A 19,985-nucleotide genomic window follows, 5' to 3' on the forward strand; every position below is an offset into this window, starting at 1 on the left:
ACCTAGGTCATTCAATGTGTAGTCTTAATGGAATGCAATTCACTTAGTGGTGCAGCAACAAGTGTGTGCTTCCCACTGAAACAGATGAAGAATTGTGCATGTGAACTTAGAATAATAGAATCATAGAATTATTTGAGTTGGAAGGGACCTTCAAGATCATCTAGATCCAACCCCCTTCCAGTGGGCAAGGCCACCTTAAGCTGGTACAGACTGCTCAAAGCCCCATCCATCTTGGCCTTGAACACTTCCAGGGAGAGGGCATCCACAACTTCTCTTCCACACTTGGATAATAACACAGTGTTGTTCTTCTGGTTTTAATTTTGGACAGAGAATAACCTTGCAAAGCACAGCCCTGAATTGAAACTGTGGAATTTCAGACAGTCACAGACAACCTATGTGGGGGAGTTATAAAGCCTGACTGCGCATAAAGACTGCAGGTCTTCTTATTTCTCCTCCCACAGAATCACAGAATTGTTCTGGTTGGAAAAGGCCTTTAAGAGCATCAAGTACAACCACTAACCTAACTCTGCCCAGTACAGTGCTAAACCATATTCCTGAGCACCACATCTGTACATCTTTTAAACATCTCCAGGGATGGTGATTCAATCACCTCCCTGGGGAGCCTGTTCCAGAGTTTAATAACATTTTCAGTGAAGAAGCTTCTTCTAATACCTAATCTGAACCTTCCTTGGTGCAACTTGAGGCCATTTCCTCTGATCCTATCACTAGTTACTAGGGAGAAGAGACCAACACCCCCCTCACTACGACCTCCTTTCAGGTAGTTGTAAGAGAGTGATAAGGTCTCCCATCAGCCTCCTTTTCTCCAGACTAAACAACCCCAGTTTCCTCAGCTGTTCCACATAAGACTTGTTCTCCAGACCCTTCACCAGCTTCGTTGCTGTTCTTTGGACAAACTCCAGCACCTCAATATCCTTCTTGTAGTGAGAGGCCCAAAACTGTACACAGTATTTGAGGTGCAGCCTCACCAGAGCCAAGTACAGGGGGATAATCACTTCCCTAGTCCTGTTTGCCACACTGTTCCTGATGCAGGACAGGATGCTGTTGGCTTTCTCGGCCACCCGGGCACACTGCTGGTTCATGTTCAGCTGGCTGTCAATCAACACCCCCAGGTCCTTTTCCTCTGGGCAGCTCTCCAGCCAACCATCCCCAAGCCTGTAGCATTGCCTGGGGTTGTTGTGGCCGAAGTGCAGGACCTGGAACTTGGTCTTATCAAACCTCATACAATTGGCCTCGGCCCATTGATCCAGCCTGTCCAGGTCCCTCTGCAGAACTATCCTATCCTCAAGCAGATCAGCACTCCCTCTCAGCTTGGTGTGGTCTGCAAACTTACTGCGAGTGCAGTCAATCTCCTCATCCAGACGACTGATAAAGATAATGAAGAGAACTGGCCCTAACACTGAGCCCTGGGGAGCACCACTTGTGACTGGCTGCCAGCTGGATTTTATTCCACTCACCACAGCTCTTTGAGCCTTGCCATCCCACCAATTTTTTACCCAGTGAAAAGTACACTGGTCTAAGCCATAGGTAGCTAGTTTCTCCAGGAGAATGCTGTGGGTAACAGTGTCAAAGACTTTCATCCACTAAGTTGGATAGAAAGAGATAAGGTTCATCAAGCAGGACCTGCCTCACCTTCTCCAGCACTGAGGCCAGACTGATAGTTCTGTAGTTCCTTGATCCTCCTTCTGGCCTTTCTTGCAGACAGGGGTCACATTTGCCAACTTCCAATCTACTGGGACTCCCCAGTTAGCCAGGACTGCAGATAAATGATGGAATGTGCCTTGGTTAGCACTTCTGCCAGCTCCCTCAATACCCTTGGGTGGATCCCATCTGGTCCCATACACTTGTGTATGTCCAAGTTGTGCAGCAGGTCTCTAACTATTTCCTCTTGGATTATGGACTCTTCAATCTGCTCCTCATCCCTGTCTTCCAGCTTGGGGAGCTGGGTACCCAGCAAGCAACTGCTCCTACTACTAAAGGTTGAGTGCATATTTGTTTTTCTGAGTGCATATTTGTTTTTTCTCAATGCATATTTCTTTTACCTGCTTAGCAGGTGTTAAACTCAATATTTGTGCCTGGCAGACATCTTAGGGTCATGTTGCTGCAAAACTGACTTTGGTTTTGTAATTTCTAAGTAAATAGAAAGGGTACAAGTGAATGGAGGCTTATACACTTACCAATTCAGGCAACTGTGCTCACTACTAGTAAACAAAACCACACAGTTTTAAAAGGGAAAGCTGCCCAGAATGAGAGTTCATCTGTTTGCCTTGAACACCAGTATAGTATTCCAGAATTATATGAAGCATGCACAATTGCATTTTATAACTGTTTCTCAGAGAAACATTACCCATCTTTTTAATAACTCCCCTCTGTTAGCTACACACAGCAAAGCATTCAGTGGGAGAGTTGGGTCTGACTTCTGGTGCTAAAGCACTTTCTTTTGGCCACATGGTTTGAAGGTGTCCAAAGGGCTGTTCTTTGGTCTGAGTTCACATCTTTCAATTAGGTGCCCAGCCAGTGCAGCAGAGCCTTCCAAATAGTTCCACCAGGAGCCTGATTTTTGTGACCACAAACTGAAACCATGCATGGCAATTGAGGGAGAGGAGGAGGCTGGCTTCAAACACACACTGCTCTGAAACAAAATGCTAATGCTGATTCAGCCTCTCTAGACGTAGTTATCCTAGTTTGTGAAAGTCATTCCCTTGTCCTTCCCCCCAAAGAGATGCTCTAAGCACTACAGTCTTTATTCCTGTTGATTGTCAGTACGCTCTCAAAGTTCCAAATCCTTTTCCCACGTGTGTTTTGTTTTAAAGCTTTACAAGTAGGGTCACGATGTTCAAACTAACTCCAAATCACAGAGACTTCTAATTTCCTGATGGTTAAGCATCTTTAAAGGCTCAGATCCAGTCAGTAGGACATCCAGACACAAGGATATATGTGGAAATTAGACAATTAGAACTTGGCCTTTTTAATCTGAAGAAATTCTTATGGAAATATATGTGTGCAAACAAGTCCCACAGCATAATCATAAATAAATTAATTACATCTGAATTTCCCTTTATACAATTTGCATTTTCTTTAATTTTCTGCCTTTTAATTGCATTGGTTCTTGAAATTATGACTTTCAATAATCTGCACCTGAGGATAACCTGGCAAAATCAGGGGCAAAGGCAGAATAGATTGCAGGGTGGGACATTAAGTTGTAGGGATGAGAGCTGAGGAGCCTTCAAGGGGAAGAAAATTGTGGGGTCCATTTTTGTTTCATGCACAGATCCTTTTGAATGTAACAGTGTGAGTACACATTTACTCAGCCAAGAGCTTGAGGAATGGCCTCAACTTTGTAAGCTTTGTACTGGCAGTACATTTCCATGGTCATAAGAAGCACAGATGTCTTCATTAGGACTCTGGATGAACAAAAGATTTCAAAAGTAGAGCTGATTAAACATGTGTGTGAATTTTGGTATGAGCTTGAAGACTTGGCTGGATCAGCATCTTCTTTTCTAATTAAAATCTGCCCTCTTTAGCTCATGATGTACTCAGGCTGCACTGTGATACTGGAAATGAGGAAAGAGTTTATCAGTCTTGGAAATGAAGACGACATCTTAAATAATAACCATTCTCCTTTCATACTCTATGCTTGTTCAAATACACATCCGGGTGATGTTTCTGCACATCTCTGTACACAAACACTCATAAACTTGCAAAATTTTGCTCCTGAAGGAACCTTCAGCAGTTTGGTATCCTCCTGAGATCAGTGTGACCTTTCGTTGCTTCCCTAAACAAGCCTATTTCTTTTGCACTAAGACCCTGGTTTGTTCACAATATTCCAGTTTGCAGTAATACGAAGTGATAAAGGCACTGTTCAGCAGGTTGGAAAACCATGATATCCTAAGTAAATTACCCAATGATTTAAAGAAAAACATTGATGTGTTTATTGTATAAATACCTTCCTCTTAAAATCTTGGGTGAAAACCAAAAGCAGTGCTTATAAAAGTAATGATAATAGTTTGAAACATAGCTAGAGGTAAATATACATATAGATATGTATTGTATATAGGCACATATGTTTGAAAAATGTTTTCCAGTGCTCTTTGTAAACTCTATATTTTCATCTTTATTATCAAATACTTTTGTTTAATGATGACATATATATATGTCTGCAAGATATTTTTTTCAAAAACATATTCCTTTTAAAATATTGATTTTTCATCTTAACCTTGTAACCTTCATCTTACCTGGTGTCTGGTCTCAGTCTGGGGTAAACCAGTTTTACGAGTTCCCATAATAGTTGCTGACAACTTAGGGGACTCAATCCTTCAGGGCATAGTTACTAGTGTTCCATCAGTGTATTTCTATATGTTTTCTCTTTTATTATTTTGAATTACCAGCAATATGGCAAATACCCAGCTCAGTTTATTTAATTTAAGCTATTAATAGATAAGATATTAATACATTTAACACAATATTTTTAATTTTCAAATTTAAGCGCTTCCCATTGAGTGTATTTCTGTCATTAAAGTACCTTTATGTGAACTATAATTTAAAAAATCGTGAGCTGTGTGACTGACCATACAATCAAAATGAAGCACCTGTCTAGCCCAGCAGCTGAGAGCTAATCTGGAGCAGATGCCGGGGCACCTGTGATCCCTGGGTGCAGCTGTGACCACTGGGTGGCAGTTGTGATCCCTGGGTGGCAGCTGTGACCTCTGGGTGCAGCTGTGACCACTGGGTGGCAGCTGTGACCTCTGGGTGCAGCTGTGATCCCTGGGTGCAGCTGTGACCACTGGGCGGCAGCTGTGACCTCTGGGTGCAGCTGTGGTGCATGGGTGGCAGCTGTGACCACTGGGTGGCAGTTGTGATCCCTGGGTGGCAGCTGTGACCTCTGGGTGCAGCTGTGACCCCTTGGTGGCAGCTGGGACCCTTGGTTACAGCTGGGACCCTCCTCTCCCTGCCCAGGGACCCCGATGTTTGGGAAGGTGGGGAGCACCAGCTGGTCCCTGTGGGCTGTCACCATGGGATGTGCTATGCATGCTCTCTGCAGTGTAAGGTCCATAGCTCTGTCCTCTTGCAAGAATCAGCATTTTCTTTTTCAGCCTGTGTTAATCTTATCTATTCTAAGGAACTGCTCCAAAGGTCACCATCACCCTCATCAGTCCAAGTGAAACAGATGCTCCACAGTCACTTAATACATCAAAAGCCTGAGTTACCTACTCTGTATGTCTTTAAAACTTCATGTTGGCTTTTTACCAGGTGTTGTAAAACCTCATGTTGCTCAGGCTGTATTGTCCTCTGTCCTACAGCAGCATTTGTTCATAAAATACAGAAGAGGCATTTCCATGCAGCTGGTGAGATCCTCTGCTCCTTTAGCCCCTGCAAAGCCCTACAGAGGCTGCACAGACCCACAGGCACCCGTGGGAAAGACATTTCTGTGTGAGTGCACAAACACACACATGCATCTTGGTCTGCCCACTTACTGAAAGGCAGCAAGACACAGGAAGCACATGATGCATGAGGCAAAACCCCAGCAGACACCCCATCCTCCCCCTGCCAACCTTATTGCATCAATGAATGCAGGCAGACCAGGAAAATCTAATTCACATCCAGAATGACAGAAATCACATCTCAAACCTTTACATCCTGTCTACAAAGTATGAGTACCAGGTACTGTCAGTAATGTCAATGCCCTGGCTGGCATGAGGAGTGCTCATCCTGCAAGGATCTCTGCCTGTGTTTGCAGCCCTCAGAGAAGTGCAGCAAGGGGCATAAGCTTCTGATAGAGTGCAGAGAACAGTGGTTATGTACATCCAGGCAATGACAAGTTCTTTCTCCATATGTAAGCTCCTACACTTGCCTTTTTTCTTAATTTAAGGTACCAAACCCTTAGAAAGATTCATTATTAGTTTTCTTGAGGCTTTTGGGGTATCCATCTGTCACTCCAGAGCACAGGAGATAGGTTGCTTACCCAAAAGGGTAAGAAGTGGATTTTAATCTTTACTCTGGCAAGTACTAGATAATACACAGCTTCTGACCCATGCTGGTGGCACTCCCATGCCAGTGCTGGGAGACCATGTTCTTGCAGGCAAAGAGGTGAGCAGGACTTATCAGGACAATGTAGCAGGACACCACTGTGTGTGTCTCAGCAACACATTGCATGAGGATGCACAATTTCCTTATTTCCTAATCCAGACTCATCATCACTATCTCATGATCCATTTGAAAAACAGCTTCAAAAAAACCCCATTATTTGACTAAAAAAAAAATTTTATTTATTTATTTATTTAGTGAGGTAAACCAACTGCAAATTCAAGTCTGGATTCTCCTTATTTTTATGTATTTTCTGCCTTGCTTTGCCTGCCTTTCCAAACTCTTCTGGTCAACAGTCACGGAAATATGACATTAAAAAAAAACAAACAGAAATGTGTAGTGGAAAGAAAGAAAGATGTTTAGTAAAAACTTAGAGAAAATTAGGTTAGATTGACCATGTGGGATCCTGTTTACTGTGTGTCCATCTGGTCCCACAGTACCTGAAGGTATTGGTCAACTTCAGCCAAGCTGAACTGTGATGCTGTAGTTCCTACAGGTTTTGTGGCAAATAGTATCTGGCTAAAGGAGAAAAAAACCTATTAATGGGAAGAGTTGGGGCTGTTCAGCCTGGAGAAGAGAAGGCTCTGAGGAAACTTTATAGCAGCCTTCCAGTACCTGAAAGGGCTACAGGAAAGCTGGGGAGGGGCTTTTTACAAGCTGTATAGTGGTAGGAAGAGGGGTAATGGTTTTAAACTGGAAGAGGGTAGATTGAGGCTAGATGTTAGGAAGAAATTCTTTACTATTAGAGTGGTGAGGCACTGCAACAGTTTGCCTAGAGAGGCTGTGGGTGCTGCCTCCCTGGAGGTGTTTGTTCAAGGCCAGGTTGGCCAGAGCTTTGACCAACCTGGTTTACTGGGAGGTGTTCCTGACTATGCAGGTGGGTTGAAACTAGGTGATCTTCTAGGTCCCCTCAAACCCAAACCATTCTATGATTCTATGATTCTATGATTCTATGATTACTCAGCTGGTAGCTGAAGTGCAATATGAAGGCACATATGATGAGGAGCTATAGGTGGTATATGCTAGTGCATAGGGTGGTATTGGGAGCTCTCTAGGGCTGTGGGAGGATGTGGTGACATACAAGACATAACTCCATGTTAGCCAGGCTCCTGGAAGAGATGGAGGGAAAGGACCACTACTAAGCACTCATCACTTTCTGTATTCCTTCTCCGGTCCTCCTATTCTGGTTCATATTCTTCCAAAGAAATGGCAAGTGAAAAGGAAAAATTGAATGACCAAGGTGTTATCCCTAATCAAAAGTAAGTATTTTGGAGTTGCGAGTGACTTTTCAGACTTTCTTCTTAAATAAAGGAGAGGTAGTGTTCAGGTGTCCTGTGAACATGCTCCCCATGCTGGTTTAACAGAATGCCAAAGCTGCCAGAAAGCTTCCTTAATGACATTTCACTGTTAAAGAGTAACTTTTCTCAAGAAAAGGGATTCATATAAGTTGTGAAACAATGCTTCACCTGAGAAAATAAGGAAGCACAGAGTAATTATGACATTCATTTATTTGTTTATGTATTTGAAGATAGAAGAACTTGCCCATGTATTATAAAGAACTGAAAAGTCTCCTGAGTAACTCAATGGTTAAACTTTTGTTGCAGCTAAAATTACAATTGTATTACACACTGATAAGAGTGTGTGTCTAAATGTAATCTTACCTCTGAGTATAAACACTTGGGTGTAACTTGGCTGCTTCTGCCATTGTGCTGTTAAACTGTGCTTTCTGTGATTTCAGTTGAATTGAATGTTGGAAAGCAGTTTAAGCAGGCTAGAAATACAGAAATAGGTGAGGAACTGTCTTCATCCCACCTGCCTCCAGCATGTTCTGCTCTTGTCTTCTGGCATATCATGGTCACTTCATGGGTGGGCAGTGTCAATCCAAGTAGGTGCCTTCAGACAACTTTCTCACTGGCTTGTGGTGATATCATAAGTTGTGTTTATTTTATTTTATATTTTTTATTTTATTTCATTTTATTTGGCATATCTTGCCCAAAAAGTGAACATCAGAGAGGACACAAATAGGTTGTCCTTCTATTTTCAATCACATAAAAACTAAAAGATACTTAGAGAAGACACTATAATTTTCAGCAAACTTTAGCTGTCTGAAAGTTAGCTGCTCTAAACTAGTTGGCTAGCTTTCCTCTGCAAACAGAGGCTTTCTCTGGGGGCTGGAGATGCTGGTTTGCCCTGTCATGGTCTTTGGATGAGATAAGTAACATTGTGAATTTCTCCCTGTTCTTTCAGAATCTTCCCTAATTCATGTAGATCAGATGTACAGATAGAAAGCTAAAGTTAAATCAGATCAATGTGTGCTCCCTGGAGGTGTTCAAGGTCGGAGTCGATGGGGCTTTGAGCAACCTGGTCTAGTGGGAGGTGTCCCTGCCCATGGCCAGGAGGTTGGAACTAGCTGATCTTGAAGGTCCCTTCGAACCCAAACTATTCTATGGTTTAATAAATCTCACTCAAATGGCTACCATTTCACCCCACTTCAAATTTTGTTAGGGTCTAAAGTGTGATGGTGATCACCACCATGAGTTTTGTTGATCAGTGAAACAGCATATCTGAGCTTCTGTTTTGATATCCTGTTGAGAACCAAGCCAGTGGGGTTCTAATAGCAATAGCAGCAGCACAATGGTACCCTGGCTCTCTACACCAAGTTAGGTAGGTAAGGTTCAGGCTGGGATCATGGTATTTTTGTATCTGGTACTGTGAAAGTGCAAGGGAAAAAGAAACTTCTAATGCAAACATGTAGCAGGTTTGTAAACCAGCCAGATACATGAGAAATTGGGAGGAGGACAGGCCAATGTTTGCGCAACCACGTTCCCAGCTGTGTTCTCAGGATGAGCAGCCATTTGGAAGAATGTTCTGGGCCTTCTTCTAGAATTAATTGTAGAAGAAATACCTGGAGAGGCTATGGCTTTATAGATTTTGCCTAATTTTGTGAGGTGTTCGCTCTGTGTGCAGTGGCATCATGCAATAAAGGTCAGATACAAAGTACTCAAAGCACATGCTTGTGGTAAAGGAGCAAAGGTTGTGCTCCACAACATGGTAAATTCATTTATTTTTTGAATAGCACAGGGCTGATTTGTGAAGGATATAATTCACAGATTCACAAAAAATGGCTGCTGATTAGTTGCTATCACACTGGGAAGACAGATCAGAGTGAGATGATGTGCTTAGACACTGGGGTAGGAGGCTGATTTTGGTGGTGAAGTAATGATGTGAAAGGGACATGGTTCCAAAAGTCAAAGAAAAGCAGAATAAGACAGGAAAGAGGAAAGAAAAACAAGCGGTTAATGAAAAGGCTGACTCTTGCAGATGTTTGGAGAGAAAAAAGCAAAATACAAACATCATATGTTGGAAAAATATTAGTGTATTAACTTGAAGTCTTTCACACTTCATCAATATAGAACACCTTCAACAGATGAAGCAGAGGATAGCTGATATCAACCTGAAAATATTTATTACCAAAATACTTGAAAATCCATCTGGAGAATAAAACATTAATTCTGTTGGACATTTTGCACTTAATTATGGAAAAATACAGCTATTTTTTCTAGCCTTTGGAGGTACAAAAAGAGGTGATGTGCTAATTTATTAAAATAGTAGACATTCTGTATAGTAGCGTATATATGAACAACTTTTAAGAAATCTAGCATTACTTTAATCCTCATTTGCTGTAAGAAAGTTTATTGATATTAACAGTTAAACCAGCTGTTACTCTTTATTTCACGAATAACTCTTTTAGCAGTAAGGTCAAACTGCCACTGCTTCGATCCATGGAAGAAGTAGAAGAATCCTGGAAATAAAAAAGCAAAGCATTATGTTATGGATATTAGAAATAGTTTCATTCTGACAAAGCAGGAAATATCACCTTTGTACATGCAGGAGAACATCTCTTCATTTCTGTGTTTAGCAGGACACAGCAATAATTACATTCATCAAAACTCAGAACTTATGTTCTTTACAAGTAAATGTATTTTATGTAAACGTTCATTTCATTTACCTTTCTGTTGGAAAACAGCATCAACCTTCCAGCTAATTCCTGGAAAGTCATCAGCTGTGTGTCTAGGATAACCCTTCTCCATGTGCTGACTGTTTTCATCAAACCTAAATCATATGAAGGGAGACATGTAATTTTTTAGAGTTTAGACATCAATTCTGCCGAGAATTAAGCAGCTGCTGAAAGGTGTCCACCATCTGTAATTTTGATTTCACTGGGGTTACAGAGAGTGCAGTTATCTACTGGCACAAATGTCTGCAGCACTCTGACCATCCTGTTTTCCCTGAGGTGGCTACCTGTTTGCTGATAAAGGCAGGCACAGCTCCAAAGATGCATCTGGAGTGAGATAAATTGAAGGAAGACCCACATTTTCAATCACAGGGATGGGATTTACCTCCTTTAATGACAGCAGTGTGGCCAGGTTAATTCCTGCTATAGCTACTACACGTACTGATTGCATTAATTTTAAACTCTTAAGTTTTGATATAATATTGTACATAGTCCTCTGCCAGCTGAAAGATTTATGTGGAGGAAAGGTAGCTGACATTTGTAAGACAATCAAGTTGCTCTTAACAGAGCCAAGACAATTTTTATAAGATGGGGCTGAATTTGGGATGAAAGCAGGACCTAAATGGTTCTTGAAGATTTGAGGAACCATCTCAGGAAAAAAAGCAAACAAGAAAACAAACAAGCCTTTGTTTTACTTCTCCTTGGATAGAAGAAACAATTTTCACAGGGATATGAGACTTAGAAAATGAGATAAGAAACCCGTGCTGTGGTTTTCTTACATGCCTTTGTCTTGTGACCAAGGCAAGCAAAATAACAATGCAAGATTTTGCAAATGCTCTTTCCAAACCTATCAAAAACAAAGGAGAGGAAATGACATGAAGCTGGAAATGCAACTGACACTGTACATCACACTGAGGAACCCACAATTAGTCCTGTTAAAGTCTTTTTTTGACCCACACATTCTACTGGTTGCCTGCAGAAAGCCTTTGCAGCAGTTGTCATTGCATGGGGGAAGAGCCTATCAGCATCCCAAAGCTGACTTTTTGCTTCTGTTTGCCGGGTGTTGGGCATCAGGAATCACTCATGCCAACTTGGGAAGAGGATTTGTAAGAAGTGTTTTGCAAACCCAATTCTAACCAACCAAAGAAAGGAAAATGAAGCCTTCTGTCTCTTTAAATAGATAAAGTGATCCAGAACTTTTAAAAAATCAAAGAAGCCCTTCACAAGCCATCCCAGACAGCCTTCTGCTGAAGCAGGTTAACTTTCAGATCTTTATTTTCTACAGGTACTCTTGTCTATACTATTTGTAAAAATTCTCTACTTGCTGGAAATTTTTCATCTTTCAAGCATAATGCATCAAAATAGATTCATGTCTTGAATACCTGTTTCAGGGCACCCTTAAGCTCTCAAAAGTCAAAGCTATATTCTTCTCCCTATAGAAGACTCAAATAAACATTTCTTTGAAAAGTAGGGTTACTATAGTTATCTAGTTGCATACAGGTGCCTAAAGGTCTACTTTCTCTATAGAATCATAAAATAATTTTGATTGGAAAGACCTTTAAGATCATTAAGTCCAACCCTTAAGCTAACACTGCTAAATACACCACTCTAAGTGTGTAGAGACACAGATCTCTAAGCACCATATCTACATGTCTTTTAAATACCTCCAAGGATGGTGACTCCACCACTTCTCTGGCCAGTCTCTGCCAGTGGCTGATAACTCTTTTGGTAAAGGATTTTTTACTAATATCCAGTCTAAACCTCCCATGGCACAACTTGAGGCCATTTCTTCTTGTTCTATGCCTTTTTACTTGATACTTTTTTCAGGTGGACCATTTTAATTGTATTCAGATTACACTGGAGTCAATCATAAGAAAATATTTGACAATTTTTCTTACCTCCAGTACTTGTCACCTATGAAAAAATCTGTCTTCCCTGTGTTTTTATTACAAACGGCTGCATCAATTTTCTTGACACTTTTAGGGAAGCCCAGTGTGTTGATATTCTTTGGATAACCAAGCAATACCTGATCTCCACTAACAATCCAGAATTTATTGCCTGTTAAAAAATAAATTAAAAAACAAATTAGTTTCACCAGTGATTTTGAGATACTAAATGAAAAAATGCACTCCCTTAGTGTAGGTTGAAGGAAAACTACATGAAAAGTCCTAAGGTGTTTTTTTTTTTTTTTTAAATTTGAAAAGTCCATATTATGTCCATGCAGCTACCTTTCTTTCTTCACATCTTCCCATAAAATTAAAGGTAAGAAAAATCTAAGGAAAATCTCATACTTCACCTTTGAAAAACAGGATCTGATCTTTCATGTTCTCATACACAGCTTGAATACCAGAAGGCAACGTTGGCCAGAATGTAGAAATCAATTCAAGTTCAGCTTCTGAGTTATCAGGATAAACTCTCCATAAGTGCCTGATTTAAATATGAAACAGCTTCTGTAGTAAATAATAAACCACACAGATTTCTATATATGCACAAGAATGTGAACAATGTTGTGACTTAAAAGCTCATTCTTGCCAGTGGAGCTACATGGGTAAATGTGTCAGAAAGGAAAACACTCTCCTCAGTGGGAACTGAGACTTTTTTTCATTCTGGGTTCTTTCTGAAATTACCCTTTTCATTGGTACCCAGTGATTACTGGTATCAATTACAAGTAGCTGAAAAATTCTGGTTGTTCATGTACTACATTTTAAGAAAATTACAGGGTTGCAGATGAACTTGACTTGAAGTTACTCTCTCTATACCCACATGACTTTGGTCTTGCATAGGTGACTGGAGGAGAGTTTGATCCAACTATGTAGTAGAAAATACTAATTTCTTAGGAAACGGTAGCAGTGTTTATTCATGTCACTTCTTGGTGCGACCATTTATTTGCAAATAAAGCTTTAGCTTTATTGGGACTAGAATGTTTTCTCAAAAGTATGAAACATATTTTTTCAGGAGAATCCTTAAAAATAAAAATACAGCTTATATATGATAATAGTTTTGTTTCCATGAGCTGAAATCTATCCATTTGTCTCATTATAAATCCCACAATCAAAATAATGTGAACCAGCAAAGCATTAAGTCTTTGTAGAAATCATGAAAAAATAAACCTCACAGATGCAAATGTCTTATCAATATTTACCTGCCCTTTAGAAAAATGATTTCTTGTCGGAGTGTAGTTACAGCATCAAAAGACATCTGGGAGCCACAGGTTTTAGGTGAGGTAGGGGTGGCTGGCCTTTTATCTGGGGTATTTGGTTGAGATCCTAAGGCAGTTGATTAAGAAAGGATAGAACACATTTGTAGAAACATTAACATTTTAACATATAAATACATTTTTTATATTATCAGAATACAATTATTTTTATGGAGAAACTTTGTGGAAGATATTATTTCTCTCTGGCTTACGTCTTCTTTAAAGCCAAGGATTTTACTCACCATAAATGGACTGAATTCCACGTATATCATCTGGAGAGAGGGGAAATTCGCTGGGGCTGACGTAGGCATAATTGGGGTACATCAAGGCCCTCTGGTCATTAGAATGGGAGAGACCCAGGGCATGACCAAGCTCATGAGCAGCAACAAGGAACAAGTTGAATCCTTAAAAAATTATACAGAGAAAAGATCAGTCTAATTTTGGTCTGCAAATGGCTGATAGACTGGGAACACAGCAGCACTATTGCTCAGGGATGGTTTTCATGCAATATGCTGAGTTTCACTGGGGCACACATATAGACATATTTTGTATAGGCTAAGGTTGTGTTTTTCAGCACAAGAACTGAGTGACTTTTGGCCCTCTTTCCTGCTGTTCCTTCTGCTAGCTACTGAAAGCATGTGTGTGGCATGAGTAGATGTCCGGGGGTGAGTGTGGGTGCAGCTCTGAGGAATGTCTGGCAGGGTTTCCTGGCTGAGCTAGAGCAGATTAGATAGTGAGTCAGACCAAACTGGCACTTTTGCAGGGCGAGGATAAGATGGCAAAAACCTGCTCACTGGAGGTACCAAAGTGTCACTCTGTGTGTCACCCTCCCTGTTACAGACCTGAGAAAGAAAGATGACATAGTGAATAGACAAGGGAAAATATACTGTCAGCGATTTAACTTTTATCATTAGGATTTTTAAAGTGTATGGGTTTTTTATAGCTTTGTCAAATAAAACATCAGTTAAAAACATTACGCTTATGTGGGCTTATTCCCAGTGAAATGTATCAGTACAGTAAATAGGTAAAAAAGGGATTTCCTTCAACATGCATCCTGCCAAGTAACATGCCTTTCTGATTTAGAGAAAAATGATCATCTGCCCTTGATATCAACAGATTTAGTGAACATCACAAGTCTGTGGCAGAACAATGAACTGGTCATTGATTGCCCAAGAAAGGCTAGCTGAAGCCAAGATTTCCATTTCTCAAACAAACAAACAAAGATTCAATTTTTCCACATGAGTTTCCAGTCATCCCCTCTCACGAGCCCTCCGAGCTCTCCAACGAGTTCTGCATCTCAGCCTGTGGCTTGCCTGAACAGCAAGTTCACACTCCTGGCTGCTGGCAGGCAGCTGGAATTGCTTGGAGAACACTTTAATGTAGAAGTTCATGATAGCTTGAATGGAGAGTAAAGATACAATAGCCTATGGCTTGATCTATCTTGGTACTCTTCATTGTCACTGATGGCTGTAACGTTTTTAGATGGTGGGGATGTCCTCTGAGGGAAGCAGCAAGGCATAGTGTGCTTCCTCTCCAGTGCGTGGTAGTTCCAGGCTTGGCATGAGCATGTGCATCAGGAGGGGAAACAGTCAGAAAGCTTGTACCATGGGTTGTGAAACTGGTGGGCATGGGCCCTGCTAGCCTCCATGTACGGGTGGACTGTGTCTGTAGCACTCATATCTGAAAAGGGTTGTCCCATTGGTATCTTTTCTAGTGTTATAATAAGATCTAGAGTGGGTCAGGCTGATTTTACATCAGCGTAACTGTAAGTATTCCAGTTAGAAGATGACCTGTAACATCCTCAAACTGCTCTTATGGTTAATCTCAATCTAATCCACCTAAATAAAATCAGAAAGGAATCTGCATAAGACTTCAGAAGCCAATTTTTACCTACCAGCTGAACCTGTGGTCCAGTCTTCATCCTCATCAAAGTGCACATCACCACCAAATCCGTTGCCAGGTGGAAAGGCATGAGCGAGGACACCAAAGGGGCCATCAAAGTAACGAGGGCAACGTCCATGAGCTAAATAATGTGATGTTAAAACAATACTGAGTTTATGTCATAATCACTGTAAAATCTTCAAATTATTCTTACCATTGGTATGTGGTCAACATATTACCTTTGGTCCCAAAAGCAATCATTATATCTGCTATTCCCTCATGAATGCGAGTGAAAATCAGCGGAGTGACAGTGCTCCACACTTCGCATGCCTTCTGGATTGCTTTATCCACGTCCTCTTTGCTCATATCTGGTGTGTGGTTCACAATTCTACAGTTATGAGGGTTTAAGCAATAATACTTAGTGTTTGCAGAAAAAAATATCTCTAATAGTGTTAAGATGATGAACAGAGATTTATAAGAAGTAGTTTAACATGTTAATCAATAGTTTCCAAGATTCCTTTTGGACTGAGTGATTTTGAGGAGTGTGCTAACTGTCCAATAGGTATTTTTAATAATAATTGTGTATGCAGTATTGGTTTTTCTCAAAAAGGCCCTTAGCCAGGAATTTGTCTCTTGAGGATCAGGAAAATCATCTCCTCAGGTTTCTGTGACTACTAAGCTGTTGGTCTGAGCAAATTTGGAAGATAAGGGGGCTTGTACAGGATGCAACTGATCTTTCTTTTTGGCTCACAGAATATTTGTTAGGAGTGATATATGACATGCAGCGTGCTCTGGTTGACTCAGAAACAGTAAAATACCCAGCTTGACTCTCAGAAATGCCTCTCAGGAATACACATAGCTAACAGCTGAGGAAAGAGAAACATTTTTGTATTCCCAACTGGAAACAATTGCTTTAGAAGTTGTGTTTAAATATAACAAATGTGGCTACCCACAAACCTAAAATTTAGCCTAAAAAAGTAATTATTGAACTACTACCTGTATGTCAGCTTGTTTTTTTTCCATCCTGGCAGAGTAACACCATAGAGACCCACATCAGGAACCCCACACCTTGGTTTCTTCATAATTTCCAATGTCTCAGTGTCTGGTTTTCCAGTCACTTTCAAACCAAAAAACTGTTGCATTTTCTGAAGTATTTCAGCTGTGGATTCAGCATTTACTTTCCAACCACGTTGATTTGGATCTGGCTCAACAACATAGAATTTACTCAAATAGTCCTAGTGAAAAAACCACAGCAAACACATTTCACATTTTTGTCTGTTTCTTAAATAAATACCTTAAGATGCATATTGTTTGTGTACTTTGCTGACAAAACCCTCTGCCTGTGATTTTGGAGCACAACAGATGTTTTCCTGAGGATCGTAGCTAAACAGAAACAGACAACATTGTCCCTGACTCTTATTTACTTGATATTTCTAGTTCGTACAGATTTATTCGACTCTAGTAAGGTTTGGGCAGCACAGTTCTGGTTAACAGAATTGTCTCAGAAAGACAACAAATGGCTATGTATCTGGAACACTCAGATTATATCTAAAAAAGAGAGGACTCGATAGAGCTCACATACAGACAATGCAGTTACCTGAATAAGCTTTGCATCTTCTTTGTTGTCTTTCTCTGCATGGAAGGGAAGAGCATTAGAAACAGCTGCACACATTAAAAGCAACAGTGAAAGATCCTTCATTCCTACTCTGGTCTCTGTCCTGGTAGGAGAGGAGTCTGCTTTCTGCTCTGCGTGCATCCTGTCTTGCATCCCAGTTTGTATGTTTATGGGGTGATTTGTAGAGTCAGCTGTAGACTGACTCAAAGCTTATTGTACTCTGATTACCTCCATACATCCCATAACTGTCCTGGCTGCCACAGTAAATCTTAATTAAACCCATCTGATTTCACAGACATCTGAAGTCAGTAAGTATTTGAGTACTCCGAAGCTGCTTGGCTGCCATTTCAAAACTGGCTCTCAGTTTTGGTTATTTTACCCTGAATTTAAATTAACCTGAGCAATTTCATGCCAGATGAAACAGCAGACAAATGCAAAACCTTTGATTTTGCTCTGATTCAGCTGTGTGAAATGTGGCCACCAAATAGAGACTTTTAACCCTTCTCAACTGGAAAACGGGAGTTGTACACCAGGTATGAATCACATCCAAAAAAAAATAAAACTTTGGGAGAAATGGATGTAAGCAGAACGGTGTCTTTTAAAATTGATCCATAAAATGAGATGGGGTATTGGTATTTTGGAAAATGAATGAAAACCCCAAATCATTCCCACCTCTTCCTTGCAGTTCTTTGAAAAAGTGTGTTTCCTTTAAATTATACAGGTGGAATCCAAGGCATACATAAAAAAAAAAAAAATTACCTTACAAATCCAGCCTAAAGGATGTGAATAAACTTATGCATCTGTATTTATTCTATGTATGTATCTATCTATCTGTCTATCTATCTGTCTGTCTGTCTATCTATCTGTCTATCTATCCACCCACCCACCCACCCATCTATCCTTTATCTACCATTTCAAAAGGCTTCTTCAGTTTAACCACATTAGCCACAGGGGACATGATTATTTCCTGACTTAAGCAATTCAGAATAAAGGAAGTTTCAAGAATCACACAAGCTGTGACAAATTATGGGATTTCAGCCTGTGCTTGCCAAGCACCTTCCTCTTCTACTGGCACCAATGTGAGCCAAACATGTTTATCACCTCAGAGGAGCTCTGACAGCATGTACTCAACATTTACAAAACAGCTGTAAGAAATACTCTGATGTTGAACTGTGGCTTTTTCAGGAAAACCCTGTTTCCGTGTTTTTGGCTTTTTTGTTGCCACTTGGCAGCCAACTTTTCTGCAGCTGAAGGTGTTATTGATGTATTTTCTACCCCAAATTTCACAGTGTAGCCTTGCTAGTTAAACTTATTCGCTAATGGCACTTCTCAGCTACCATAAAAAGCTCCATCTGCCACCCCCTCCCCCCGCCCCCCCCACTGCCTATCTTACTTTATTTTTATTATCATTGTGTTGAAAGGTAAGAGACCCATGAGTCCTGAATCCCATTCAGATCTGTAACCAGGGCACAAACAAATTTTCTGAGATGGGGAGCCTGGCTGAACAGATACTAGAAATCACAAGTATGCTTATCCAAAAGCAGAGGATGCCTTTTATAGGATCTGTATTATGCTTTTAAATTTATATATTTATATGTCTCAAAGGTTTTAAAGCTAGAAGGGATGAGCATGGTACTATCATCTAACTATGTACATGGTGTAGGCCACAAAGGCAATACCCCTGAGTGGCTTTTGCACCAAGTGTATTTTCCAATGTCATTAGAGCACCATTTTGAAAAACATGTTTTGGCTGATATGAATTCAATTTTGTAAAAAATCAAGGCAGCACAATGAGCAGATTTTATATGAACTGGAAAGAAACTGTTGTCTTTTTTTTCCCCACTGTGGCTATCCATCAGATCACAGCACAGCTGTCTGCTGTGTAGCAAAGATAGGACAGAGGCAATGAGAGCAGCTAGGTTAAGATTGGTTGCACCTAATTTTATGTATTTATTACTTACACATTCTTCTATAGAAAATGGAGCAATACCGATGTCCGGAGAGTGATTCAACCAGCTATCTTAGAATACGATGAACTGGCCTCTATAGGTGCTTTCTCTGTCTTTATTTAACATAGAGAAGCTTAAAAAAATAATTTAGACTATATTTCTAGTTTCAGCCAGAAACTGAAGCTATGTCAGTGTTTGCTCAGGAGACATTTGAATGACAGATGATGGAGGCCTGTGTCACTCAAATCACTTTTAAGGTTTGCAGTTTTACCACCTACACAACATAGCAGCCAATTCCCACTGTCTGTGGGAGAGAGGACTGAGCACATTTTTTCACAAATGGTGTTTCACATTTATGCCTATAATTGGCCTTGAGGTCTGGGAAAAGAGGAAGTTGTATAAGCAGCTGCTGGTTATGGTTTCCTAATGCGTATCTGACATTAGTTAGAGTTGGTGGATGCTGGTCTACCTTGTGACTTCTTTTCTCATCCTAGAATTGGTTTTATCCAGACTGTAGTAATGTAACCTGTTTTAACCTAGAAAGGCAGCTGTCTGTCCTCATCACATCAGCAGTACCCAGTGACACTACACAGAGCTTCACAGGAACCACCAATACTGCTGTGTCACAGTGACCTTAACACAATATCAGCAAGGATTCAGCTTTCTCAAGTGTTCATGACATGGCTGCTGCATGTGAGTTAACTGTCTGAACTTGTGTTATAACAGAAATCTAATCAAAATGGTCAGAGGGCATCTAGAGAGCATTTCATCTGACCATATGTAAGAAGTAGACTTAGGATGATTCATACAGCTCTCAGGAGCTCACCAAGTGTTTTGACCAACACCATTGAGTATGATGAGAGCCCAGGCCTGAGATCACATGTAAACACTTAGGTCGCAGTTAAGCTGCCGGGCAGTGACTTGTCCTTTTGAGAGTCTAGTGAACCTGACACATTGACATAGGCTTGGTGGCTGTGACCCAGGACCTAGAGGGGTCAAGTGGCTTCTAGACTGCTAGTTGGAGGCCAGCTGGAAAACTTCAAACACTTTAATGGCACTAGATACCTGTTTGGGCTGCTGAGTTGAGCTGCTACTTTCAGGCTCAATCCTACCACAGTCAACAAAGCTGAATGATTACTCAGCTTGAGTGAAAACATATGGCAAAGTAATGCTTCAAGCAATGAGTCTGACCCTTGGAAAACCTCTAGCAGAGACTGCAGCCTGTGA

At 40.7% G+C, this 19,985-nt stretch overlaps 1 protein-coding gene across 1 annotated transcript; it reads right to left on the reverse strand.

The window, feature by feature from the left end:
• Window positions 1–9,716: 9,716 nt before the first annotated feature.
• On the reverse strand, window positions 9,717–16,951 carry LOC127385784 (matrix metalloproteinase-27-like). Its single transcript, XM_051621898.1, has 10 exons — window positions 16,792–16,951; window positions 16,191–16,429; window positions 15,434–15,582; window positions 15,208–15,336; window positions 13,556–13,717; window positions 13,260–13,383; window positions 12,414–12,544; window positions 12,016–12,175; window positions 10,112–10,215; window positions 9,717–9,904 (listed from the first exon to the last, which is right to left on the reverse strand). Exons 1-10 carry the CDS (start codon window positions 16,948–16,950, stop codon window positions 9,804–9,806), a joined length of 1,458 nt encoding a protein of 485 aa, XP_051477858.1. The 5' UTR covers window position 16,951; the 3' UTR covers window positions 9,717–9,803.
• Window positions 16,952–19,985: the final 3,034 nt, after the last annotated feature.

This window comes from Apus apus, chromosome 1, assembly GCF_020740795.1.
Source record: "Apus apus isolate bApuApu2 chromosome 1, bApuApu2.pri.cur, whole genome shotgun sequence".
Taxonomy (NCBI): domain Eukaryota; kingdom Metazoa; phylum Chordata; class Aves; order Apodiformes; family Apodidae; genus Apus; species Apus apus.